This window comes from Numida meleagris, chromosome 14, assembly GCF_002078875.1.
Source record: "Numida meleagris isolate 19003 breed g44 Domestic line chromosome 14, NumMel1.0, whole genome shotgun sequence".
Classification (NCBI taxonomy): Eukaryota; Metazoa; Chordata; class Aves; order Galliformes; family Numididae; genus Numida; species Numida meleagris.
The window spans coordinates 10,304,741-10,331,075 of record NC_034422.1 but is presented as its reverse complement, the minus strand read 5'-3'; the positions used below and the strand labels follow the sequence as shown (position 1 = coordinate 10,331,075).

The following is a 26,335-nucleotide window of genomic DNA, read 5'->3' as shown; positions in this document are numbered from 1 at the left end:
TACATCCTAGAATTACTACACAAGAGAAACCACACTGAGCACTTTGAAACAGTTATTTTGAAATTTAACTTTCATCTGTAGCGAATCTAGGTTTGAATAGAGATTGGGAAAGACTGTTCCCTGTCTTCCTTTTAAATTCCCTTAAACATGGCAAATCTGAAAGTGAGATGAGGTGTGCTGCCAGCTGTATTAAAAGAGAATATAAAAAGTTCTAAGGATGAAGGGGGGAAAAAAGAGTATGTGTATTTAGGTCTGTCTGAGACAATAGCATTCTGTCCATGGTAGCACACACACAGGCTGCATTCTAAGGTAGCCCGGTGCATTAATAAAATAGTACCATTTTGTACTGCAGTAGTGTGGGCCCACTATCAACTTGCTGGGTGCTTCTGTCAGTTGCAGTTAGTTGTCAGGCTGCTGATTACTGCCCTTTGAACCTGGCCAATTTTCAGCTTACATAAGTCTGCCTGTCAAGCTCATACTTACTCAGCTTCTTAAATTAGAATTTGGGAAGTGGTGTCAGAAACTTGAGAAAAGTCAAGCGAGATTACACCCGCTGCTCTCCCCTTGTCAGCCTTTTCACTGTCAAAGGCAGCCAGAATGACTGGCTGCTGTAAATCCTGATCTGCTTGGTTGATAGTATCTCACACTCTGAATTTCTGTTTTTTTACCTCTGTGTGATTGCCATGCGCTGCTTCATCCTGTGCCACAGTCCAGAAGAGTACTGTGGAGGGAAAGCAAAAGAGGAGAGTCTTTCTTAAGAGTGTCTAGACTGCATCCTTCTGGTTTTATTCTCTCCTGAGTAGCTCTTTCTCGAGGGATCTGCTAGAGGAAAGCCAGTCGATCAATCCTTTTTGAGAATGAAGTTACTCTTCCTACAGCTGTTGGTGATTTGTTTGTGTGCATTTCTGTGAACTTACTGAAAACCCAGGGTGCTTGTGTCCTGGATTTTTCCCTTTAGAGTTGAAGCCAGAGCTCATGCATCCCCATTTAGCTACTGAGTTTTGGGTGCTCTGCAGCTTAATGCTACTCTCCTAAACTTGCAGAATGACTCTGATTTGTACAGGGGCTTAGAGGAGAAGCATACTGACGTTAAGACATTCATTTGGAGTGCAATCAATGCTGTAGCACCTGAGCATAGCTGCTTATGGCAGAGCTGCTGTAGTCTAGGCCAGATTACTGCTGAGCTCTCCTGGGCAGCAAACAAATGTAGCAGGCAGTGATGGTTCTCCTGGCTGGCAGCCCAAAGAGAGACGCCGTGTTCTACGTAAGGGCTATTTGCTAATCTCTGGGGAAGAGTCATGATGCCCGAGTGTTAATTTTATTCATATCCTCCTGATTAAAGGCTGCTTAACTGCTGTAATGGAGTGGCATTCATCCGTCAGTACAGAGACACGCCTGTCCATTGACGTTGCTGGATTTTTAAGAAAATCTGTTATAAACTAACTTGCCATGCTGTGAGCAAGTCATTACTTGATGGTGAGCTAAGAAGTGATCCTGATTGTAGTCTTTTTTACATCCATCTTGGTGAGCTTTTGGCCAGGTGTCTTTCTGTTTGAAGTGATCGTTTCATGCTCTGCATTGGGCCGTTCTGCTCTCAACATCTGCTGAGGAGGGTTGCCTCCTGAAGACAGCGAATTCTCTCCTGTCTATAGAGCAGTAACTCTGTTTGTCTTCATCTCTGAAGGAAGATCTTCCAACAGTGACTTGTCTGCAGGTTAATTTTTTGATGTTAGAGAACAAAGAATGGAAATCTGTAATGGTCTTTAGGGTGTTTAAACACCTTTACTGTGCGAACCGAGGTTTTGCAGCCCTTGTATTGTTCTCCTTCAGAAATAACAGCTTGTGTCCTGAGCAGGACGTCTCTTGTCCTTTTGTCACCTGTCCTTCCTGAACGCTGTCTTTCTGTGGCTTGTATAGTCAGCTACCAACATGGCCCTCCCATTCAAGTGAGAGAAGGAGGGATCCAAGACCGCTGAGGAAGCAGTTTTTTGTTACAGAAGGGCTCTGGTTATATTATACCCTTTGCTAGAGATCAGTGAGGCCTCATAAAACCTTTCTGGAACCTGTGATACCCTGGAGTCAGGAGCAGGCTGCTCTTGTGCAGATCTTTCAGCAGCATTTATAGGTATGATGCCACAGCACCACCCTCCCTGGAAACTGCTTTCATCTCTTGAACAGTTACTTCATTTGTTGCCTCCCACAGTCACTGTTTGAACTTGTTTTGCAGCACGGTCCATGCAGCTGGAAGTAGACAGGTTGTTCAGCACATCAGCTTGCAGGCATGCTATTAGAGCAGCTGGAGATCTCAGCAGGCATCAGGTGCTGGTGGCTGCAGTAGCACTGCATGCTGTTCTGTTTGCCTTGGTTGTCTCTGTGAATTGTGTGCTATTGTACCATGTGCAAGAGAGTTTCCTTCATGAGGATGCTCTAGGACGATTGTAGTGAACATCTTGAAGACAGGAGAGAGTGGATTTCTTGTCTGTCAGACTTCTTAATGCGTCTGTTCTGCACCACTTGAGTGTGAGCTTTCCTGGCTGTACCCAAAGTCATTTGGCATTGTAAAATAAACTGAAACATAATGGCTGGGTGGTTTCTTCTTTCTGGAAGTGTTCAGTCTCTGGGACAGTTTATCTGGAACCAAATCTGTGTTCCTTGTTTTGCTTTTGGGCTATTGAACATTCCTGCAAATAACTGAAGCTGGTGCAGGGATAGGACTGGGAAGGTGGGAGTGGAGCTGGTGTGACAGCTCCCTGCTGCCTCTCTGGATTGGAAAGGAGGAGGTGTGCCTTGCTGGGTGGAACAATCTGTCTGTGATTGTGCCCAGGTGCTTCTCTTAGAATCATAGAATGGCTTGGGTTGGAAGCAACCTTAAAGATCATCTAGTTCTAACCCCCCTGCCATGGCATGAACATCTTCCACTAGACCCATCCAGCCTGGCTGAGAACAATTCCAGAGATGGGGCTCAAGGGCACACTGCTGGCTTACGTCCAGCTTCTTGTGCACCAGCACCCCCAAATCCTTCTCAGCAAGATTGCTTTCAAAGAGTTCTTCTCCCTGTCTGTACCTGTATCTGGAATTGCCCCGACCCAACTGCAGCGCTCAGCACTTGGCCTTGTTAAATCTCATTATGTTCACGTGGGCCCACTTCTCAAGCTTGTCCAGGTCCCCGTGGATGGCATCCCTTCCTTCTGCCATGTCAACGACGCTGCTTAGCTTGATGTCTTCAGCAAACCTACTGAAGTACACTCAATACCACTGCCTTTGTCATTGGTAAAGATGTTGAAAAGCACTGGTCACAGGATGGACCCCGGGGGGACACCACTTGCCACCAGCCTTCACCTGGACATGGAGCTGTTGGCCATAACCCTCTTCCTCTAGAGTCATTTGCTGACATAACTCAGCTTCACCCTGTTCCCTCTCACCCAGGAATGTAAGGCAGAATGTGGATGATGTAATTTAGTTTTGCCAACGTGTTGAAAGCAGTTCTGTTTTTCAGAATGTGTCCTGGTTCTTGGCTCCAGGTAGCTTATGTCATCCTCACGTAGATTTGAGGAGATTGCACAACCCAAAACCTGACTCTGCTTCTCCTAAGGTGGTTATTTGACATGCTACAGTGTATATGGAAGGTGAAACAAGCCTCTGCAACTCAAGAACACTTTACAAGGTTGTAAATCAGACGTGTAGCGTAAGGAAATGTCCTGAAATTTTGAGGCTGCAACTTTGAAGCTGTGTTCAGACATTTCCTGTGCCACTTTACAGGCTTTGAGCTCGCCCTGCCTGGAGGTGCACGCTGTGAAGCTGCACGTGTGGACAGCTATTTGCAGGAGAAAGGAAGGGTTATGTATCTGGAATGGAAGTTTTCAGTTTTACATACATGTTCAATGCTCTTTTCCACCTCTTCAGAAGTTGTTACACTTAATCTTGGATTTCTTTCAAGAATATGGAATTTGTTACACCTGCCCTGCTTAGTGTAGCAGGGAATGATGTAGCTGCAGTTATTGCTAAAGCATCTGTGACTTAAAGATACAGCCTGAGTACTTCCAAAATGCTCAGTTACTGATTCATAAGCCTCCTCTGTTTATTGCATCTGTTGGGGAAAAATAGAGTAGGTTGTGGAGACTTTATTTTCAAAAACAGTGATGAAATCTTGGTTTGACCTTACTGCTGAGATTGCTGATGAAGTTTTGATCATCACAGGATGTACAAATATACGTCAAATCGATTCAAGACTCGCGCAGAGCAAGAGGTGAAGAAAGCAGAGCACATGGCAAGGATAGGTGAGTCCTGGGGTATGCATGCATGCTGGTTTTGCTGTAGCAAAGGGAAGGATGAGACTGTCTCACTGGATGTCACCTGAAGTTGTTTGTTTCTGTGATCACCATGGTTGCTCAAGAAATTAGTTACTGGGGATGACTGACGCTTCTGTGCAATGGAGGGAATTTATATTATTTCTGAGGACCACTTCCTCTAGGGAATGCATGTAACAGAATAACCCTTGAGGTGCACAGCTCTCCCCTTGCTCCAGCTGTAGCCCTGCGTCTTTGTTATCCCACAGTTCTGTTCTCTTTGGATTAGTTCCCTGTGGGAGAAGTTGTTCAACAATAGATTTTTGTTCTATTAGGCATAAGGTGACCCAGGTGTACAAGAGAAGCCTGGTGTCTTCTTGTTTATGTTTTATTGTTAAAAATATTATTGTTATTATGTTTATTGTTAAAAATTTGTTTATGTCCTTCTTGCTCCAAGACTACCTTTTGTCCATGTCGTTTACCCTTGCTGTTAACCTTGTCCACAGTAGAATCCATACTTGATGATATTGGCTACTCAACGTATAGAAAACACTTAAGCTACGAGCATAGCTTTTAATTATGCTAAATTTATGAAATTTAACAAATCCTTCTCTGCAGCCGCTGATGGGGAAAGCCCACAGTGTTGGAGGTATCCTGAAGTTGTAAGATGTATTAACCGATGTCTTCTGGTTTCATAAATAAAGCTGATGTTGCAGAGGTTTGTGTCTTCTGTGCCTGTGCAAGAGCTTCTCCAGGCACATGCACTTGTGCAGATCAGATAAGGATTAAGGTGAAGAAGAGACAGCACCACGTTCAACACATGCAGTCATAATAGCAAAGTGATTTTGACCCTGCCCAAGGCAGCAAAAGGAAATTAGATAATTTTCTGTTCTTATTCCTTTATGAAGTACAGTCCAGCACAATAGATTATGAAGTTTAAGCAGTTTGTCTCGTGCCTCCATTCTCATAGATGATTTCTTTAGATTGAGGCCTATAGCCAGAGCAGGTGTTCAGCAGACTTGCATTCCACTCCAGAAGGCTACAAATATCATGATTTGGGAAGGTTCCTTTCTTGCAGCAGTACACGAGACCTTCCTGATGTTTAAAAGGTGAGCTTTAGTCTATTGGCAGTGAAGGATGCTGCCCTTCAGTGTCCCAGTACCAAGAACAGAGCCACAGTAAAACAGATATCGACACTGAAACATAAACTCACCTTCATCACCCACACAGTTCACTTTCTCCAGCAGTGATATGAGCGCTAAACAAAGAGCTTTGAACATGCTGAAAACTCAAGGTGAACATCAGGCCTTTTTCTGCAGGAATTGACTGCATCATTACTTCAGGACTAAAGCGTTCTTGTAGCATTAACCTCAGCTTCAGGGGCACAGATCTCATTTCTTTGCTTTTAGGAAAATCAGTTTCATCTTTAACGTTCTGTTCCAGTATACCAAGTGCTCTCTTTCTACTGTTGATAGAGAAGATTAGTTTTTCCTTATTAACAATGTATGTTTTCTCTGAGGGTGCACACCGTTCCAGAAGCACCACAGTACAGAAATAAAGAGATGCTGGTATTAAAGACGAGGGAAAAAAAACTCCTCATTCTCTGAGAACCAACTTTTCTGCCTCCTGCCATGAGCTGTAGCATCCCCCTCCGTCAGCAAGCAGATGCACGTCCACAGCTGTTCCAGGAAACAAGTACCATGCCTGGGAAAGGCCATGGCAAAAGGCAGGCAGCTGCTTTCTGTGCATTTCGAAGTGGAGGTTAAATACTTCAATGAGGCATTGCCATTTTCTAGTTTCAAGAGATCGTTTTGCAAAGTTTGGAAAGCAAGCAAATAGAAAAGGTGAAGAGTTGTGTAGATCTCCAATACCAAAAGTCACAAAGAGCTGTGTTCTGAGCTTCATATGTTGGAGTGTGCTGTGCATAGCTTGGCAGTGCTGGTGCTGTGCCCCTGGGAGGACACGAATGCTGACTCTAACTTCTGTATGCTTGATGTCCTGCTTAGGGCACATGGTTTTGTCTGTTAGGGCCTCCACTCTCAGGCCTGGAACTGAATTGTTTCCTGTCAAACATTCCTCCTAAGTTGCCATTGCTTTAATAGAGCAGGCGTCACCTTTGCCCTTGTGGACAGGCATCACTCTGTTCTTCCCTTCAGCTGTGTTTAGTTTGCCAGCTGCTATGATCCAAGCTTAGATACAAATGGAATACGTAAGTGGAAGTGTGTTTAAGCTGTTTCCAAATTTCTGTGCTTTCACACGTAGCCGAGCTGTGGGTGCACTGTGAGGGCACTGGGTGACTTCAGTCTGTCACGCGGTGCAATTGAGCTGTTGCTTGCTTGATAAGTTACTGAACCTCAGAGTGCTTTTGTGGGAGCTAGAGTAACAGAACTCCAACAGAACACTGAGAAGAAAGGAAAGGCGACCTGCCATGGTCTCAACAAGTTGACTGCCCGTTTGCATTCTCATACCTGGGCACGCTACAAAAGTGCATTTCCACGTGTGATCCTGAGCACAGCACTGAGGAGCACTTGGCAGATAGTCCCTGCAACACCTGGATTCCTTTCGGTCGGAAGGAGAGCGCTGTTTTTCAGAGAGATGCTGGCCGTCTCCAGGAGCCTGTCGTGATATTTTGCTTCATGTTGCACGTCTCATCCTTTTTTCCTACCGATCGTGCATGTAAACGTTTCTGTGCATCCTTTTTTTTTTAACGTATCAATCCATTTCTGTTAGAAATCTCTACAGTTACTCCCTCAGCAATTTCTGCTCCCGTGAGCTGACCCAGGCAGTGCTGCAGTAACATCAGTTCTGCATCAGCAGCCAGAATGCCTCCATGAGGCGTACGGTCCAGGTGGCAGCTGCAGCTGGAGGCTTCCCCTGCCCAAACAGGGCATGATTTGCCAGTCCACGTTTACCATGGGACCTCATAGTGTGTGGGATGGAGAAAAAAGCCATGCCCCAGACAGTTAGTTCTTTGTTAATACAGCTGTAAGCACAGCAGCCTTCTGACATGAAAGGGAGTGTCAGAGGATCGTAGCCAATGCGCTTTTGGATGGGAGAGCATGCAGATGCAAGGTATGTGTTGCTAATTTGCCAAAGCTGTTTGTGTCTCCATTTTAGGAAGGAATTGCTCTGCTGAAAGTGGAACTTGTTGAATGAATATAGAGGGGGTGGGTGTATGAGGTGATGCATGCCAGCTGCAACACAGTCGTGTTGGTCATATGTAAAAGAGGTGGGAAGAGGAAGTTCTTTTAAGTGATAAAATTTGTGTATGCAAAGAGCACAGGGCATCATGGTAGGTTTTCCGTGTCTTGTTTTGTGTATAGCACGGATTAATATTGTTTTCCAGGAAGAATATAGTGAATATCACAAATGCACACCTTTCTGAGGTTTCCTTCCTTTAGATATGCTTTTACAGTCTCCAGCCCTGCTGTGATGCCACTGTTGACCGTGACCTCTGACCAAATTTAAGGTGGTTTGTTAATGCTGTCATCTCATGCGTAACCTTTTCTTTTGTCCCTGGTTGTGTTACTTTGTCATCTCTCCCTTGTACAGGTAATCCAGCAAAGGCTGTCTCTGGAAATCCATTATCCTCACTTGAATGCCATGCTGTATGCTGTCTGTATTGAGTGGCTAATGTCCTTGATGTTGGTTCACGTTCTTCTTTCTCCTTGTGTTTCAGCGGAGGAGAAGGCTCGGGAGGCAGAGAGCAAAGCCCGTGCGTTTGAGCTGCGCCTCGGGGGGGACCTTACACGGGAGTCCAGGGTGAGACTTCAGCTCTTCCACCCAGCTGGGTGTTGGGCACTGAGGGAGGGGCTCAGAACCGTGGCTTTGGATGGGAGAGCTAGCTGCTTAGCACCTGCTGTTAGCACTTGGGTATGTAAGGGGAGCAGCTGGTGACTTCTGCTGGAGATAAGCTGTCAGCAGCGTTCAGTCATCAGCGGTGTCATCACCGCAGGACATGCTTAAGCCTGTCTGTTTTCCAGCCCCGGTGAGAAGGAAACGTGCTGATATTCCAGTCCATGCATCTTGGAATAAATAGCAATTGGCAGGCAATCCCCTGCCAATATTTGAGTTTTGCTACGAAGATGCTTTGTTCGGAGCTCTTTTGAGGCCGAGGGAATGCAAAGCATTCGAACAAAAGTAAAACCGGGAGGGTTTGACTTTCTTTGGTTTTGGTCCCTCTCTCTTACTGCCCTTGCAGTTTGAACCCCAGTTTTCTCAAACTATTGCCAAGAAGTTCTTTTTGTTTCCTTCTGAGGGTACCTGGTGAAGCTGCAGCCCTGTGCTGAGGCTGTGGGCTTTGGAAGGTGGGAAGGCCGAGCTGGGAGGGAGCTGCCAGGTGGATCAGCAAGTGGCCCGAGCTTAAAATTACTCCTTAATGACAGCTAATGAAAAAGACAGCATTTGAGCATCCCAGCTATTTCCCTCTTGTGTCCTGCCCTTCACCCTGTGGCTTTGGTTGCATTGACAGTTACATTTAGATGTTTCCTTCTAAGCAACTGTGTAGCTGCTTAAGCAAGCCAGCAACTGGTGCAGCCCTACACCCTTGGGAGTGCTAATTATTGCCCGCCACAGCTGGTGAATTCTTTACATTTGTAAGATCGGTGAGACCTGTTGGAAGAGGGGGAAAAACCGCAGGAGTTCAGTTTTGATGCGTTTCACAGCAGCAGTTTTACTGTGCCATGCATGCACGTGTTGGCAGGTGACGTTACGCCAGGTGCAGAACTCGGCCATCACCATGCGCCGGGAGGCCGACGTCAAGAAGAGGATTAAGGACGCGAAGCAGCGGTGAGTGCAAGGCAGCTGCAAGCTCTGATTTCCTCAGGCTGCCTGCTCCACGTGCTCCTATGTTTCTTCTGCTTTACTTCATGTGGGAGAGTGAACAGTTCAGCTCAAAGCTTAAATACCCGTGGGCATCGTGTGTGCGTGCTCCGGCTGTTTAGCCACAGGGGTTGGGTTTGCTTTTCGGGTTGCTTCTGCTGTTCCCCTCTTAGTTCCTGAAAAAAGCATTAGAAAATAGCTTTTTTTTTCTTAACATCAGCTTTTTCCATTCTCTTGCTTATCTGCTTCTCACTTGCAGTTAAGATTCAGGGAAACAAACAAACGTTATCAGCTTACAGTGAAATGACTTTTGGAATTGTAGAGGTGTTACCTGAAAGCCTGCTGAATTCTGGTACAGTCCCTGCCATGAATTCCTCAGATATTGTTGTAACTTAGCTCTGGCTACAATTAGCTTTGCTACTGAGGCACTCACGGGAATAATTAACTCTTTGCAGAGAAGTTTTCTGCAGATTTTTCATCTGCATTTCACAAATGAAGAGTTTTCACTAATTGAAACAGAAAACTTAATCTGTCAAAGCAAAGGCTGATTGTGAGCACAGTTAGGGATTAGTATGTACCACGTCTCTGTTCCTGGCTGTTTGTTTTGCATGCTCATTTACATCCCTGCATAGGTCAGGACTATCCCACACTTGTTGCCAGAGATGCATTAATTAATAATGCAACTTAATGCATTTTAATATCTTAACATAATTTTAATTCAGAAGTGGCAGAGCTGCAATCTTCGGCTTCCATCTAAATCTTCCACGCAAAGTTTGTCTTTTCATTCTTGGTTTTGACAACGTTGGCAATGTGTGAAGTGGAACAGTGGGCCAGCCTTCCTTTCACCGGGCAAAATGATTTTTCCTTTAAGAGAGCCGAGCAGCAGACACTGATCTGAAAATAAAGAAGTTAGCTTCCGTGCGGCCTTTGTCGGCCGATTGGAAATGAGAAATTCCAAACTTTCTTCAGCAACTCTTTCTGCTTAAGTGCAAGTGAGTTACAGTTGGATTTCAAATACGTGGTGATGGGGAAAACAGATGTACGTGACAACCATCAGACAAGAGGGAAAACTGCCTCCTGTATAGGCTTGGCTGCTCTGCTCCTGAGCAAGGGGTAGCAAATGCACAGCCAGTTCTAGACTAGTGTGTATTCTTCTTTCTGGTTCCCAAAGCCTGCGTGTAAGGTCAGGTTATAAATCTGGCGTGTAGGACAACTACACAAGTCCTAATAATAGCTAGTTGGCTGGGCTTTACTTTTCCATGATTTGGGTCATAATTTGACTTCCTGTCCTCTCTGATAAAAACGAGGAGATGCCCTTCCTGTTTTGTAGGAGAGTGCACCTTTTCTCTTGACATTCGAGGCCTTACATCCCTTTCCAGAAGATAATAAATGAATCCCTGAGAGGGAGCTGCTGTTTGCCACCCGTACTCGTGCCCTCAGATCCCAGTTGTCCACCTGGGTGAGCTGAGGCCAACGTGGGCCTGCTCTCGCTCTGTCTCTGGGTTGCTGATGTTCAGAACACCTCTTGGCAAATGACTGGCTTTCCAGCTGTTGAGAGCTGCTGTTGCAAGTGTTTTCCTAGCAGTTTATTTCCCTGCCACCTCCTACGGATGATCTCTGAGTTCACAGTTCCCTGTAAAACCAGTGATTATTTAATAGCTACAGCACGCTGATAACCGAGCAAACATTCTCTCTGCTGCCTGTTGCCTGCAGATGCTGGTGTCAGCCAGCACATCAGACTTGCTCTGCTGTGTGTACGTTTTCAAAACGTTGCTGTCTCCTTCACGTGTAATCTGAAGGCTGCAGGCACCGCTGGTGGCTTTGTTTTGAGACGGGGGGGGATCTCAGAAACCAGCAGCAGAACAGGAGAGGTTGCTGCCAGCAGATTTGAAGCGTGTTGGTCTCTTGTGTCCCATCCGAGGCCTCGTGGGAGCTCCTGTTTCCAAGGAAGGGTGTATATATACACGTCTGTGTGAAGGCAGGGGTGACCGCAAGAGAACTGAAAACAGCCATGAAATGAATTCAGTGGGATTTATTTTGAGACACTTGAACGTTAAGACAGGCTCCAGTCTCAGGTTGCTGCAGGTTGCTACCACGTTTTGCTCGTGAACGCACGACTCAGGTCCTCTCAGTGGCCAGTAATGGTAGCAGACAGGCAGCAGATCAGCAGAAAGAATTCCAAGCATCTTCAACTGGACGTGGCACTGAGGGGCACGGTGGTGGTGGTTGGATTTGGTGAGCTTGGAGGTCTTTCCCAGCCTTAATGATTCCATGATTCTGCTCCATGAATTAACCACTTAGAAAAGCCAAGCACTTCACTGGGACAATGCACGTAGGTGCAAGGCAGGGCAGTGGTACAGACAACGCTGTGTAACAGTTAAATCTTTTTGCCTCACGTTTGATGGTATCTTCAGCCTGAAACTCAGGTATCCTCATTGCAAAAACCCCTGCGTTTGGGTTTCGTGAAAGCTGTGGAATTTGTTTTAATCTGTTGAGGGACAATAGTTCTTTTTGTAAAACGTGGGGGTTTTTGTTTGGTTTTGTAACACAGAGATATCTAAAGCTCTCGAGGCTTTCTGCCCCGCGGGAGATACAGTTCCTGATAGGAATGGAATAGGAATCTGCTGGATTCAGGCTCAGCAATCTGGATGTGCTCACAAACGTACTCGAGGCCGCTTCTGCTGAAGTTGTCTGCTGCATAAAGAAGTGAGAAATTGTACAAACTGCCAACCTGACATTGCCAGGGGAAAAAAAAAAAAGCTCTGCTGAGGCTGTTAGTTGTGTTGTCCAGCTTTCAAGCTTGAAGTAACAGCCTTGTAAAGCTTGTGATTCTGAGAAATTTCCGAAAATCTGACTGTTGAGACTGTAGTTATGTACGAAAATATGAGTTTAGTGCTTTATTTAGCAGAGGGAGCTGTGCCTGGAAGATACAAACCACGATTACATAGGAGAGGAGCGGTCTGTGCCTAACGAAGTATTCATAAAACCCTACTCTACTGGAATATTTCAAAAAGTAGATCTGAAATAAAAGCCGAAAACCCATTCCCACAGGAGAAATCATATCCAAATGAATAATCAAATTGCCTCAACAGATAATGTTCAGCCTAAATTGATGCCTGCCTTGCAAAGTCGTTGTGTTTTATTCGTCTTCAGATGTAACGCGCATTCAACAAAATCTCTGCTTTTTAGAAATAAGAACAAAAGATTTCAAACTCCTCAGAGTTTTTCTTTCCTTCTTTTACAGGGCACTGAAGGAACCCAAAGAGCTGAACTTCATTTTTGGTGTGAATATTGAGCAGCGTGAATTGGATGGCATGTTCATTTATAATTGCAGTCGGCTGATAAAGATGTATGAGAAGGTGGGCCCACAGCTGGAGGGTGGCATGTGAGTTTTTGGAGATTTTTCAGCAATATTTTTGCTTAAGTCTGGCATGTTCTGACACGTAACTTAGGTCTTCCGTTCATCTTCTTCTGCATTAATCATTCTTCGTGAGCATGAGAGTTTTTCATCTTTTCGACCTTTAGTTTGGGTTCTAACGAATAAAAGATATTTTAATGTTTCTCAGTACTTCATGTTTTCCTAATTAAAAAAGAGTTCTCTCCGTACCAGCTCAAGTCTGAATTAGAAAGCTGATAAGCTTAGCAGTGCTGCTGCAAGAATGTGTGTGTGTGTGTGTGTGTGTGTGTTTGTATGCGTGTAATCTGCCGTTCTCGGTGTTGTTTGTCTGAGCCACAGCCTACCAGTTTAATGCTGTTCCTGGCTGTGTGTTCCTCTTACAGGGCATGTGGTGGAGTAGTAGGTGTCGTGGATGTGCCCTACCTGGTTCTGGAGCCAACTCATAACAAACAAGACTTTGCTGATGCCAAGGAATACCGACACTTGTTGAAGGCCATGGGAGAGCATTTAGCTCAGTACTGGAAGGATGTAGCTATAGGTAACGAAGCTTCACAGTTTCCAAGGGCGGGATGGGAAGGCTTTGGCTGGAAGGGAACTAAGGGAGAGGACAGCCAAGAGCGAGTGTGGTGATTTTGGTGATGATAACTCCGTATCGAATGGAAGCTTGTTTGTTTTCCAGCCCAGAGGGGTATCATCAAATTCTGGGATGAATTTGGTTATCTGTCAGCAAACTGGAACCAGCCTCCATCTAGTGAGCTGCGCTACAAACGCCGGAGAGCCATGGAGATTCCCACCACCATTCAGTGCGGTGCGTCCAAGCGGGTGCAGCCAGGACGCTGCTCCTCCCTGGGGAGGGAGCTCCCGGCTGCGATGTGGGGACAGAGAAATGGGAGGAGGTTTGAGATGAGCTCCTCTATCGTGGTTCCCTGCTAGGGCTTGTCTCCTTTTCTGAGTTCCCTCTGCCTGCATCTGCTGGTATACTTAAATGTCTCAGAATAAGGTTTTGTTCCTGCACAGTGTGTTATCGTGATGTTCTTCAGGTGCCCTTACAGAATGGGACAGATGTGCTCAGCAGCAGAGTTGAGAATGGGCTTAGAAACTTCATAGGAAGTGGAACCGACCAAAACCACCCATCTCAACACGAATAAGATCTCAAACTTCCCCATAAGCAATGGGGGGCAGCCACGTGACTTGTGTTCAGATGCACCAGACTGCTAAACAGCTCTGGATATCAGCACAGAAGGGAACCATTTACCATCATCTTTTTAGCTTCTCTTTTGTGCACTGCTGAGTGGCTCTGGCTAAGCCTTTGCTCCAGCTGGGAGCAGGGAGATCTCAACATAACCACTTCCTCATTTCGTAGGGGGACACCAAACTCCCATGACCGTTTTCGCACGGGAACTGGGAATGAGGATGTAGCAAGGAATGTAAGGCCAATCTTTGGGAATTATTTTGTCAGGCTCTCCTCCCTAGCTGGTTTTCTCAGCAACTTCCAGGTTCTTCACGTATAGGAGGAGCTTTCCTGTTGTTCTTCATCATCTTTGCTGTTGGCATCTGCCATGGCTCATGAAGTCCTCCCAGAGCCTGATTTAAAAATACTTGCCTTTTATTAATTTTTAAGATGTTGGTTTCCGAGTAGTCCAGCAGTGCCCTAAAAACCAAACCCAGTACATCTGACTCATCTAAAAATCTGTTACGTTATTATCTGATTTTAGTGGTTATGACTCTGAGTTCTTGAGTGTTGGTGCCAGGAAGGGACAGGCTGTCCCCTGAGATGAGCAGTGATTCAGGATGGGCTGCTCAGTTTGTAAGTGCTGTCATTGCAGCAGTGAATGTGAAGTGCTCAAGCATCAGTTGACGCCAGCCTTCATCAGATTATTGTTATGGTTGCTTTTGTTTACCAGCTTTGAGGTCTTCCTCAAAGTGGAGGTATATGTTGTGTGTGTCTGTATTTTGCCACTAGTCTCAATTGTCATGGGATATGTTTTGGAAATAGATGTGATCCTGGGGCATTAAATAAGCTTGAGAAGGGCTATAGAAAGAGAGCTGACTGTGTGCCTCGAGCTACGCATTTCTGACATGGAAAGTGTTTACTTTAACAGATGTATGCCTGAAATGGAGGACTCTCCCATTCCAGCTGAGTTCAGTGGAGAAGAATTACCCTGATAGTTGGGTGTGCTCTATGAACCCCGATCCTGAACAAAATAGGTAAGAATCAGTTAATATAAATCATGCCTTATTTGCATATTTACGGTCAGGAGTTCTTTGACAGCAGTTGGAGAGGCAGAGCAGACAGTAGCTCTGTACCGGTATGGGACACCTCTAGGCTGTGCTCAGTCTAACCAAGTAGCAGTGACATTCCTAATTGGAGCTGATGTGCGGGCGGACACTGCTAATTAGCGTGTGCTCTCAGCAAGCTTGGTGGTGAGGCAGAACTGGAAGAGTGGGTCTTTTGCCAAAGGGTTGTGCTGCCCTCCAGAGGGACCTGGACACGCTGGTGGAGTGGGCTGATAGGAACCTCATGGCATTCAGCAAGAATTGCAGAGTCCTGCACCTGGGGAGGAACAGCCTGAGGCACCAGGGCATGGTGGGAGAGCCCAGCTGAAAGGAAGCTGTTCAGAAAAGACCTGGGGGTCGTGGTGGGCACCAACTTGAACGTGAGCTGGCAGCGTGCAGAGGTGACCAGTGGTGTTCTGGGCTGCATCAGGAGGAATGATGCAAGTCCTGGGAGGTTGAGAAGGTATTGGTAGTAAAGCTGTGCCTAGAGTACTGTGTCCAGTGCTGGGTTGCCGTGTATGAGAGACGTGGTCACAGTGGAGAGTCCAGTTCTGTACCACAAAGATGATGAAAGGCTGGGAGCACCTCTGCTGTGAGGAAGAGCTGAGAGCTGAGATTATTCAGCCTGGAGGAGAGGAGGCTTAGAGGGGATCTCAGCAAACTATTTATAAAGGCCTGGAGATGGTGGAGCTGGATTCTTGCCACTGGTGCCCAGTGCCAGGACAAGAGGCAACAGACACAAAGTGAAACAAAGGAGGATCCCACCCTGAATATCAGGAAACGCTTTGACCATGAGGGTAACCATGCACTGGCACGGGCTGCCCAGAGAGACTGGAGTTTCCCTCCTTGTGGATACTTGGAAGCCATCTGGACATGGCCCTGAGCATCCTATTCTAGGCATCTCTGCTGGAGTAGAGGGGTTGGACCGGCTGGCCTCGGGAAGGTCCATTCCAACCTCAACCATTCTGCTCTTCTGTGAAATTAAATTCCTGTGTGGTTTTTCTGCACTATTGTTGGAAATATGATTGTACCAATAGTTTATGCAGTCAAATTCTTACCCATCTTTGTATTGACCTGTCTGTTCCCAAACTTTAATATGGCTCCAGGGCTCAGAACTGGTAATTCCCAGTGTAAATGGCTTGGTTTTTCTTGGCTATGCTTTTGATCCTTACATCATGCATTTCCCAGGGAGTAAACAGCTATCTCTGAGATTGTGGCCACTGCAGAAGGAAGAAGGGGTTTTACTGCAGTGGTAGGGATGGGACATGGGAACAGTGCTACAAGTGAGGGAGCCATAGATTGTGCTGTCTGTGCTGAAGTTGTCTTGCATTCCTTTGGCGCTAGGTGCGAAGCTCCAGAGCAGAAGCAGAAATTACCACTGGGAACCCTGAAGAAAGACTCAAAATCACAGGAGGAAAAGCAGAAACAACTGTCAGAGAAAATCCGCCAGCAGCAGGAAAAACTGGAAGCTCTGCAGGTAAACCTGGAGGTCTCCCACTGAGCGCAGCAGGCTTGGAGGGGCCTGGTGCCAGCAGGTGATGCTGAGAGTCATGGCCTTTAATGCTACACGTGCCATGTCGCAGTCATTGGGGGGGATTGTTGTAATAAAATATCTCGATGCTCAGTTCCTGCTGGGATGGTGGGAGTTGACGGCCAGCGTCCTCCTGATCTTGAGGGACAGCAGAAAACGCCTTCTTCACAATTACTGATCTCCTTTGAAACTGGAAATGTGTTTGCTAGGCTGGGTTCACGTAGCTTTTAAAGGTAAACTTTTGGGGTTTTCTTCTTTTCCTGATAGAAAACCACGCCGATTCGATCTCAAGCTGACTTAAAGAAGCTGCCTCTGGAAGTGACCGCGCGGCCTGCAGGGGAGGTAATGGGGGCACCTCTGTAGGCTGCTCGTGCGCTGTGCTTAGCTCAGAGCCTGACTTCTCTGTTCTCTCTATTTACCTTCCTTTGTTTTGGAACACCCAGTCAGTGTCACGATCTCAGCGCCCACGATCTCCTCCCCTCCCCGACGTCATCAAGAACGCTCCCAGCAGACCGCCACCGCTCACACCTCCTTCCAAGTCCGTCGGTCAGCTGAAAAAGACTTCTTCGACTTGGACAAATCTTAACGCTCCCAGATTGGCAAGCATTCTCTCCAAGGAGGAGGCCAGCACTTCCAAGACGCACCACGACGCTGTGACAGCCGGAAAGTCGAACAGCACTTCCAAAACTCTTGCCAAACCAACGCCGACAAAACCATCCTCTGCTGCCCCGCAGAGCCCCAGAAGCCCACGCGAGCCGTCCAACTCAAAAGCTGCCAAGGTGCCAACACCAAAGAAATCTGCCACTGTCAAATCGCCGCAGGTGAGACTCAGTGGGATGAAAACCATCGGCTCCTTACCTACCGTTCCGCATGGCCTGTGTTGCTGTGTCACATCACAAAAAAAAAATAATGGAGTAACGGGGTTGAGGAGCTGTCCAGTCACACGGCACCCTCTAAAACCTTCTTGAGTAGTGAAGATGGTGTGTGCTGAGTCGGTGGGGCTTTTTGCTTGGTTGTTTTCTTCTGCTCGTTTGTAATTTTTAAATGCTTGGCAAGAAGATTTCGGTTTGGTAACATACCCCCGAGGTACAGCTGGAGCTTGTTTGCTTCCTTCAGGCCTGCACCCCCCGGAAAAGGAGCGCACACGCCACCGAGGAGCTGTCTGAGGACGAAGTGGAGGGCAAGAAAGAGAGGACAAAACGAGGCAAATTTGTAGCAGTGAAAGAGGAGAAGAAGGATCCCAGCGAGGTGGTGGTAGAGGTGAGAGCGCACGAGGTTTTGCAGCAGAAGGTGTTTGTCAAGTGTTTGCAATCTTGTCAGCAGACATCTAATCTGACCGCGCTTTGCTTTTAGCTCACAGACAGCGCAGGGGAGGAAGATGTGGCAGAACTGAAGAAAGCTCAGAAAGGTGAGAGATGAACTCATGATGTAGTGAAAAATAGCTGTTTCAGAGCTAGCTTCACTGGTTAAACGTGTCGTTTCGTTAATGAGCTTTCTAAAGAAGAGAGGCTGAGAGACCTCTGTCAAAGATGCTGTAGCACCTTCTGCTAGGCCAGTTAATTTTTGCAGCTTGTTCCCAAGGTGCTGAATGGAAAATGACCCAGTAGAAACCCATAGGAAGTTGTCCTAGTCCAATATGGCCCTGAACAGGGTGTCATACAGCCCAGAGTACAGCAGAAGCACTGAGGGTGCTGTGTCGTTTCCTTGTGTATTCTGAGTTCAGCTCTGTGATAGTGATGTTTTTATGGTTCATGTACCATTTGAAGTAACTCACGGTTTCAGATCAGCTCCCAGTGGCTAAAGATGAAGCAGGACGTGCACCCCAGCATCTGAATATTTGCAAGCATCTTTACTGTCTCCTTCCTTTCAGATAAAGGGCTGCACGTGGAAGTCCGTGTGAACAAGGAGTGGTTCACGGGCCGTGTCACAGCTGTGGAAATGGGCAAGCATGCCGTGCGCTGGAAGGTGAAGTTTGATTATGTTCCTACAGACACCACACCAAGAGATCGCTGGTAACTATCTTCAGCTACTGGATTTTGGAGGCTTGTTGTGCTCTCAAGAGGAAGACTCTGGTTTACTTACATAGATACTGAAGACAGAAATAAGTTGCTGCCATGACAGGGAGCTTGTGTGCGCTCAGGACAGTCCAGCTGCTCTGCAAAGAGGGAACACAACAAAAAAGTACAATCTACTCATCACTTAAATGTGATGCTCCTGTGGAGGCAGCTGTTGTGTAATCTAGAGGTCTCAGTGACAGACGTGCCCAGATTCTGATGAAGCTCTTATGTGTTTCAGGTATGGCTAATGTAGATAAATACATCTGATTTTCCCTTTCTTTTTTTTTTTTTCCCCTTCTCAGGGTAGAGAAGGGTAGTGAGGACGTGAGACTGATGAAGCCTCCGTCTCCAGAGTACCAGCCTCCAGACACACAGCAGGAAGAGGAGGTGGTTGTGGCTGAACCTTCTACCTCAGAATGTGTCAGAATTGAACCAGACACTACAGGTCCTAGCAGCGGCCAAGAAACAGTAGACTTACTGGTTCAGATCCTTCGGTGGGTTCGCAGTTTCCCTTGTGAGCTGCTGCAGCCTGATGGCTTTAGTTTTTCAGACTCAACCTCTGGCTTTGTTCTTTTCTTTCCTGTGTAGGAATTGTTTGCGATACTTCTTGCCTCCAAATTTTCCCGTTTCCAAGAAGGAGTTGAGTTCCATGAGTTCGGAAGGGTTGCTGGCATTTCCCTTGGTGAGTTCAGTACATCTAGAAAAATAATCTTTGTAGCTTGTTGGATTTTTTCCCCCCATTCTTAAGGCAAGCTGGTTGCAGGATTGTGCACCTGAAAAGCTTATTTCTATCCTTAGCAGACTAGTGTAGCTGAGGGGAAAAAAAGAGAGTTCATGAAGCCTTCTGTGACCATACATCTGTGTGGGAAAGCTGGTGGCTGCTGCTACCTGAAGTTCTTGTCCATTGCTGTTAAGTTTTTAACAAGAGAGGCCAGGTTAGAGATGTATGGAAATGGAATGTAGACACATCTGTTCATTTACCCCCAACCTTTAAGTCCAACTTACAAAGAGACAATCTGAAAAACAAGAGGGAGCATGGAAGCCAACCCCCTTGTACTTCTCCAGATGACCAGGCTCACAGAGATGGAGCAGAATTTCAAGATTCACAGCCCACCAGTGATTCGCCTTAAGGCTCTTGGTTGAGCAAGGAACATATGGGATCCTGCACAGGGGTCAGTATCCAGATTTCCTTGGTGTGTGTACTAAAGCTGAGAACACGTGCTTGAAATTCTCTCCGAGTCCTTACCAGCAGAATAGCTGAAACGTGCTTGTTACGAATCAGTGCTTCTGTGAGCTGCAGCACTGTGCTGTGCTCAGGAAATACTTCATAAGCTTTGAGGGCTTTTTCTTCCGCCTTAGTTTGAGTGGCTGGAAGGAGGCCCCCACAAAAGAGCTGTGTGGGTTTCCTCCCCTAACCCAGAGGCATGCGTTCTCTGAGCAATATCAGAAGTGGCTGGGAGTAAAGCAACAGGGATGAAGTCTTCTCTGTCCTTCGGTGGCTGAGCCTGCACCAGCATCTGCGTGCTGGTGCTGGGAAACGTGGAGGAATGATCCTGGGTCCTCCGGCTTGCCTCTTCTCTGACATCCTGCCAAAACCACAATATCCTTCATCCGAATTCAGTCTGCTTTTGTTGCATTTCTGGTCTTTGGGAATGTGAAAACCGGTGTGATTTCTGTGCTTCATACTGCAGGCAAATAAGGTGTCAGTGTGAGCGTGGCAAGGAACGCAGGCGGGGAGCACAGAAGGGCGATGTTAGCTCGTGTCGTTCAGCCCTGCTGGTAGCTGGACTTGAGCAACAACAACTACTGGGGTCTTCTTTCCATTTAGTGCTTCTTTTAATGTGTCATCTCTTGTTGTTGTTGTTGTTTTTGTCTTCCACAGAAAGACTATTTCAAACAGTACGAGATGGGGCTGCAGAACCTGTGCAATTCATATCAGACGCGTGCCGATGCCCGGGCCAAAGCCTGCGAGGAAAACCTGCGCAACACCGAGAGAAAGCTGAAGGAAACAGAGGAGAAACTGCAGAAGCTGAGGACTAACATTGTGGCTTTGCTGCAGAAAGTGCAGGAGGTGGGTGAGCCACAGCACCACCGTGACCTTCACCAGCCCGAGGCCAGGCCGGGCACTGGATGCTTGAGTCCAGAATTGAGCTGTTCTTCGGCTCTTGCTCTCTGTGGTGCCACTTAGGTCCAGGCCAGCAGAAGCAGCTTCGTGCTGCTGCCACTGCCCACCTTGTGGCAGCCAGGATGCAAAGGCTGCTCCGGGTGGGTGCTGCAGAGGATGCTGTGTTGGCGGACAAGGAGGGGTTTTGTTCTTTTCAGTCTCGCTCTGCTCTTCGTGATTCATTTTTTCACTGAGATTTCTCGTCCTTTTCATTTCAGGACATTGATATTAATACAGATGATGAACTGGATGCGTATATCGAGGACTTGATCACAAAAGGAGACTGAATAGCCCCGTTACACATCGTCAGGAAGTGCAGAAGAGCTGGCTGCTTCGATGGAGATGTGGATTCCTGCAGTGGAAGACTATGACAGCAGATGAGAGGAGAGAGCTTTGTAGACAGCACTGCCATTGTTTTGGTGTCCAGGCTGTTGTGACTGAAAAAGACATTTGTGCTTCTGGCAGGAAAGTTTTTAACGTTACAACTCTTTGAATTTCTTTCTTCCTTTTGTTCATAAATATTTATTTTTAAAATAAACGGGAACTGTTCCTGGTACGATGGGAGGGTTGCTGTGTGGTTTTAGTGAAGTGAAAGCGTGGGTCCCCTTTTTGCATCAGAGCTGTGTGTTAAACCTGGAAGACCAGAACATCATGCCTAGCAAGTTGCCTCATAAGAATCTGATAGGAAGTTACAACTAGGTCTTAAATAGTGGGAGAGGAGGCCAGGACGTAGACTTCCAAGATACTGACCTTCGTGTAGAGAAAAACAAGTTAGGGACCTGAGCTACAAGGTAGAGGTCAAAACAGTCTGTGTGAGCACGGGTGGAGGGGATGGAATTCTGAGGGTTCTCCACGCTGAGTGTGGGGACAGGGATTGGTGTTTGCCTGTGCAGCTGCTGAACGTGGGGTCTGTGTAAGCAGGTGGAGATGTCACGGTGCTGACAGTACAGAGCACGAGGATCCTTTTAAGAGAGTGTGGCCGCCCAGGTGGCTCGCAGTGAATTTCAGTAATCACAGGAAGAAAGCTGGAGTTCACGTTCTCTCCTAGCGGTCACTGCACATTATTGCTGCTGTTTCTTTGAGACGTAATTGCGAGAGCAGCAGAACCCCTTGAGCAGCTGAAAATAAAGTGACCCTGTGTTCTGTCGTCCCTCCCTCAGGTTTGTGTTGCTTTGATCCACTTGCTGTTCCAGGTAATTCTAATTGAGGTACTGGAATGTGGAGCCCTGAACTGCTGGTTTTTGTCTGGCCCTTGGGTCAGCAACAAGGACGTTGCCTTTCCCTGTTCCTCCAAGCTGGAGGCTGCACTACAGCTCCTTGCAGAACACTTCTTGCCCAGACGACGTGGTTTGAGTTCATTGGCTCAGCTCTGCTAGGACAAGGTGAGCACCAACTCCGTGCTCAGAAACCCCTACAGCCCAACTGCTCAGCGAGTCACAGCGTGACCAAGGCGTGCCCGCCTCCAGGAGCACCAGATGAACTGCACCTTTGCCGTCCCTTTGTGGGCTGAACGTTTGGTAGATGTTCAGACTAAACCTCTGTTACTGGACAACTCTCGGTTTTGCGTACCGCGGGAAAAATGAAAAGCAGAAGAGAGGGAAGATTGGTTCATTGGGCTGCATTGCAGGTCCTCGTGGCAGCATCATGAGGCTGATGGCTTTTGTTCAGGTTGAGGATCCTAGTGTAAACGAAGGTAAGAAGCATCCTTCCACCCCTACATGCTGAGGCAGAGGGGCAGCGTTCCTTAAATGCAGGAGCAAACTCCACCAGCATCTCAAGCTCTGTTCCGTTGGATGTGGTGCTCATGGGGATCACACACCGCAGCTCGGGTGAAGTTGTTCCCTCAGCAGAACCCGAGTTCTGTGTTAAGATGAGAAGAAATCTTTGTCCTTCCCCGGTGAGCAGCAGGAAGCCTGAAGAACTAGACTTCATTAAAGCACAGCTCGAGGACGGTGCAGCTCGTGAGCTTTAACTCATTGCAGCAGGAGCATGCCAACGTAGAGCCAATAGTCCTCACATCTTTCTTAAGTTTGATCCCATACTCCTGTCAGGAAGGTGCTACACGATTTTATTCCTGCTTTCTGGGAATTTCTTATTTCAACTTTTTCTTAATGGCATTTTGTTCTCAAAGCAAATGTTTTCGGTTGAGTTATATTCCTTCCCTAGAGTTACCCCCATCAGTGCAGCTGACGTGCAGCTGTCCCCTCTCGCCTCCAGTTCTGCTAGGAAAAGGAAGCCTGTTAGCTCGTGTGCTAATAAAACCATTCTCAAGACCTTCCTGCTACTTCTTTGCAGCGCTTTCAATGTGAGGGCATTTTATAACCTTGGTTACTGGACCTATGTAGAGCATTAGGTTTTTACTAATGCCTTCAGCAAATAAGAACAAAGTGATGTCTGGGGGTCATCAAAGCCAGTTGCTCCGGGCCTCGTGGTATCACAGCTGTGTGATGCTGTTTCCTCAGTTGCCCTTTCAGCTTCCAGCTGAGTTTCTTATGGAGAAATACCTAGGAGCACATGACTTGCATTCGGGACCACATCCCCTTTATCAGACCACCCTAAAAAAACCACCTCCCTTTCATCAGACCAATGTTATACCCGTAATTAGCCATCTGTTTGGGAGAGTATTCCCACAGTTATCACTTCAGTACTTCATAGAGAGATACTTAGAATCATGGAATCGTTTGAGTTGGAAGGGACCACTAAAGGCCTGCACTGAGCAGGGACGCCCACAGCTGATGAGGTGCTCGGAGCCCTGTCCCCTGTCCTTGGGTGTCCGCAGGGACGGGGCATCCATGAAGCTGCAAATACATGTATTTAATAATGAGGCAGGAAAATAAATGCTTACGCATCAACTTTTGGGTCTTGCTGTGGTTATTGTTCCGGGACAACTTCGCCTGAGTCTCAAGAAGAAAAAAAAAAGAGCTGAATGCAGCATCTAAGGGAGCTGCTCTCTAAAGGCAGCCCCGTGGTGATGGTGTTTTTTTCAGCGTCTTCAAAGCCTCTCAGCCCGTGTGAGCACCAGGAAGGGCTTTGCACAAGCTCTGTTCCAGTAGCAGCACAAAACAAGCGCCAGCTGCCTCTTCCTTTTCAGCAGTGTTGTGCTGATTCCCATCCTGCTGTTCGCTCGGTGTGTCTTGCAGCATGGAACAAGAAGGCCAAAGCTCGTGGCAATGTGTGTGTGAGGGACGTGGTCCTGTGCCTGCAGCTCCTCACTGGCTTTGCAGGGCTGTGCATTGCTCCTGTTCCTGAAGGAGAGGCTTGGAACTCCACCAGCAGCAGATAAAGGGGTTGGTTTATGTCTAGAGGATTCATATCTTTGTTACTAGAAGGGCACAGGGACCGCTGGCCAAGAGTCTCAGTGGCTTCCAGGCCCAGGCCATCCCGATCTGCTCAGCAGAGCACCCAGTTATCTTCAATTCCTTCTTGTTTGTGGCCTTGGGGTCTGGAGATGTAACTCACACTTGACTGGCTGGGGGCATTAAAGCCCTTCTGAGGCCGGTGTTGGGACCGAGCCCTCTGAGCAAAACATCTGCTGTGCCAGTACCGAGGAGCAGGCTCCAGCTGCTCGTGGCCGTGGCTCCAAGGCTGCAGCCGAGGCTGCCCGGGGCAGCAGTGGTGTGCAGGCCCGGGCTGCTCAGCCCCATGGTTCCAGCCCCGCTGCCCCCCTGGGCCGCTCTGTGGGGCTGAGGGGAAGCTGTGGCCCAGCTGCCGTGGGGGCTCATGAAGTGCTGCATTGTCAGCGCGGGCGCCTGGGAACGCGGGCACGTGTGGAGGTGCCAGCCTCGTGCTGCCTTGTCTCCAGGGCAACACCTCAGGGCAGCGGAGGAATCCCCAGCCGCTGCCGGGCAGCCCCAGCCCGACCCTGGCTTTGTTGGCTCCGTGCTGTTTGCTCGGAGACAAGAGGATGAGGCCTTCCTTTTCCTGCCAGCTGCCTGGAAGCGGCTCCGATGCCATGAAAGGCTCCGCTGCTGTCTGCCCCGCAGGAGAGAAGGGACCCAGTGAGCGCCGCGCTGAGCCCTGTGCCAAGGCACCGCGAGGGGCACAGTGGGCCCTTGTCCCTGCACCGGGAGCAGCTGGCAGCTTCCCACCGCTGCCACGGGCTCCTGGCAGCAGCAGCATCCTCAGCCCCATGTGGATGCGGGGCAACCTGTGCCTGGCCCAGCTGCGGGTGCACCCCCTGCATGGGCCCTGGATGTGGGGCCCTTGGAGTTCTGTATGCCCTCGTGCTGTAGGGCCACGTTGCTCTTGGGTTCCTTTCCGTTGCCCTCCTGCCCTCTCCCCAGCTCTCAGCCTTGTGCAAGCCACTGTCCCACCATATCTGGGCCAGGGGACAAGCAGAGAGGGAGGCAACAGCACGGGCAGGGTCAGTATGCCACCGCCAAACCCATCCCAAAGCTCCGCATCTGTCCGAGCCTGAGCAAGGGGAGCAGATTTGGAAGCCGGAGGCAGTGCCCGGCTCCTGGTGCTGGTCCAGCACCCGCTCTTCCTCCGTGGGCATTTAGGAGTGCAGACATTCCGCATGCATCTCCCAGGTATGAAGCAGTGGAGCAGGAACCCAGGGAGGACCCCAAGCTGTCCCAGCTCCTTCTCCCAACACAGGGGCTGGCACCCTGGGGTAGCAGAACATGGATCCCTCAGCCCGGAGCAGAGCTAGGATGAGGGCAGAGCCTGCAGGGTCACCTCTGCCCACGCAGGACACGGCCTTGGGACTGGCAGATGGCAAGTGCTATCCATGCTGGGATGCCTTCCCTCTCCCCCAGCCCCCCGTCCCAGGGCACACTCTGCCCACAGCAGGGCCAGCTCCCGCCCGGTGCACCCACCATCACCACCCCCCTCTGCCGGGGGGCCTGGCAGCTCGTCCCTCATGCCCACGCCTGCAGGGACGTGGCTCTGGGTCTGGCTGGAGCTCACACCCCAGGGCACGGCAGCCCCTCGCAGCGGCCGGCTGGGTGACGGGAGAGCGGGACGCGACCAGCTCAGGTGGAGCTGCCGTCGAGGCAAGGAGGAGCTGCGGGAGGGCTGCAGGTGACCGCACAGGGCCGGGCTCGGCGTGCCGCGGCCGCAGCCGTGGGTGCGGGTGCCGGGACAGAGCAAGAACCCCACGGGATTTGCAGAGCGGGGCTCACCCATCCACGCACGAACGGAGAAGCGCAGCCCTCGGACCGCCGGCAACCACCCGGCCCCAGGACTGGGCCGCCCCGCGCCGGCAGGAAGGGTCACCCGTCCCCTCCCGTCGGGAGCTCCGGCCGCGGCGGGACCAAGAAGGGAGCGGGCTCCGAGGGCGGCAAGGCCGTTTATTGGGAGGAGGGGCCGGCGCTACACCTTGGTGCCCCCCGAGGAGGGCAGCTCGGAGCGCTGCGTCGGAGCGCTCAGCGCGGAGGAGGCGGCGGGGGGCGGCCGGGATCCGCGCAGCCCCAGCAGCGCCCGGCACTGCGCGCGGAAGCGGCCGTCGAGGAAAGCGTAGAGCAGCGGGTTGAGGCAGCTGTTGAGGTAGGCGAGGCAGGTGGCGTAGGGGTGCAGGCGGGAGATGAGGCCGAGCAGCGCGCACGGCAGCTCCAGCAGCCCGGCGGCGGCCAGCACGAAGAGGCTCTTGAGCAGGTGGAAGGGCAGCCAGCAGCCGGCGAACACCCCCACCAGCGCGGCGATCAAGCGCAGCAGCCTCCTCCTGGCCGCCGCTTCGGCTCTGCGGGGCCGCAGGTGGCGGCGGACGGCGCTCCCCACGCAGCAGTAGCACACGGCCATGAGCAGCAGCGGGGCGGCGAAGCCCAGCGCCGTGGTGCCGAGGCTGAGCGCCGCCGCCGC

At 49.1% G+C, this 26,335-nt stretch overlaps 2 protein-coding genes across 5 annotated transcripts in view; one reads left to right on the top strand and one right to left on the bottom strand.

The window, feature by feature from the left end:
* The window catches only part of MORC2 (MORC family CW-type zinc finger 2), a 37,589-nt gene extending 15,897 nt beyond the window's left edge, over positions 1-21,692 (top strand). For 2 of the 4 annotated variants that reach the window (XM_021412478.1, XM_021412480.1), the window contains exons 10-26: positions 4,198-4,277; positions 7,966-8,048; positions 8,989-9,074; positions 12,352-12,492; positions 12,888-13,042; positions 13,184-13,312; positions 14,607-14,712; positions 16,126-16,258; positions 16,580-16,654; positions 16,756-17,133; positions 17,429-17,572; positions 17,666-17,720; positions 18,183-18,324; positions 18,672-18,863; positions 18,958-19,051; positions 20,252-20,440; positions 20,752-21,692. In XM_021412478.1, coding sequence (XP_021268153.1) covers positions 4,198-4,277; positions 7,966-8,048; positions 8,989-9,074; positions 12,352-12,492; positions 12,888-13,042; positions 13,184-13,312; positions 14,607-14,712; positions 16,126-16,258; positions 16,580-16,654; positions 16,756-17,133; positions 17,429-17,572; positions 17,666-17,720; positions 18,183-18,324; positions 18,672-18,863; positions 18,958-19,051; positions 20,252-20,440; positions 20,752-20,820 — 2,251 coding nt within the window. In that variant the 3' untranslated portion in view covers positions 20,821-21,692. Of the gene's footprint in view, positions 1-4,197; positions 4,278-7,965; positions 8,049-8,988; positions 9,075-12,351; positions 12,493-12,887; positions 13,043-13,183; positions 13,313-14,606; positions 14,713-16,125; positions 16,259-16,579; positions 16,655-16,755; positions 17,134-17,428; positions 17,573-17,665; positions 17,721-18,182; positions 18,325-18,671; positions 18,864-18,957; positions 19,052-19,434; positions 19,542-20,251; positions 20,441-20,751 lie in introns of those variants that run through there. The other 2 variants (XM_021412479.1, XM_021412481.1) reach the window with 2 other exon arrangements.
* On the bottom strand, positions 25,815-26,335 carry LOC110406460 (apelin receptor A-like; the record flags this gene model as incomplete). The annotated part of the gene is given in 1 exon segment (XM_021413001.1): positions 25,815-26,335. A coding segment is annotated over 1 exon segment (426 nt). The 3' UTR covers positions 25,815-25,849.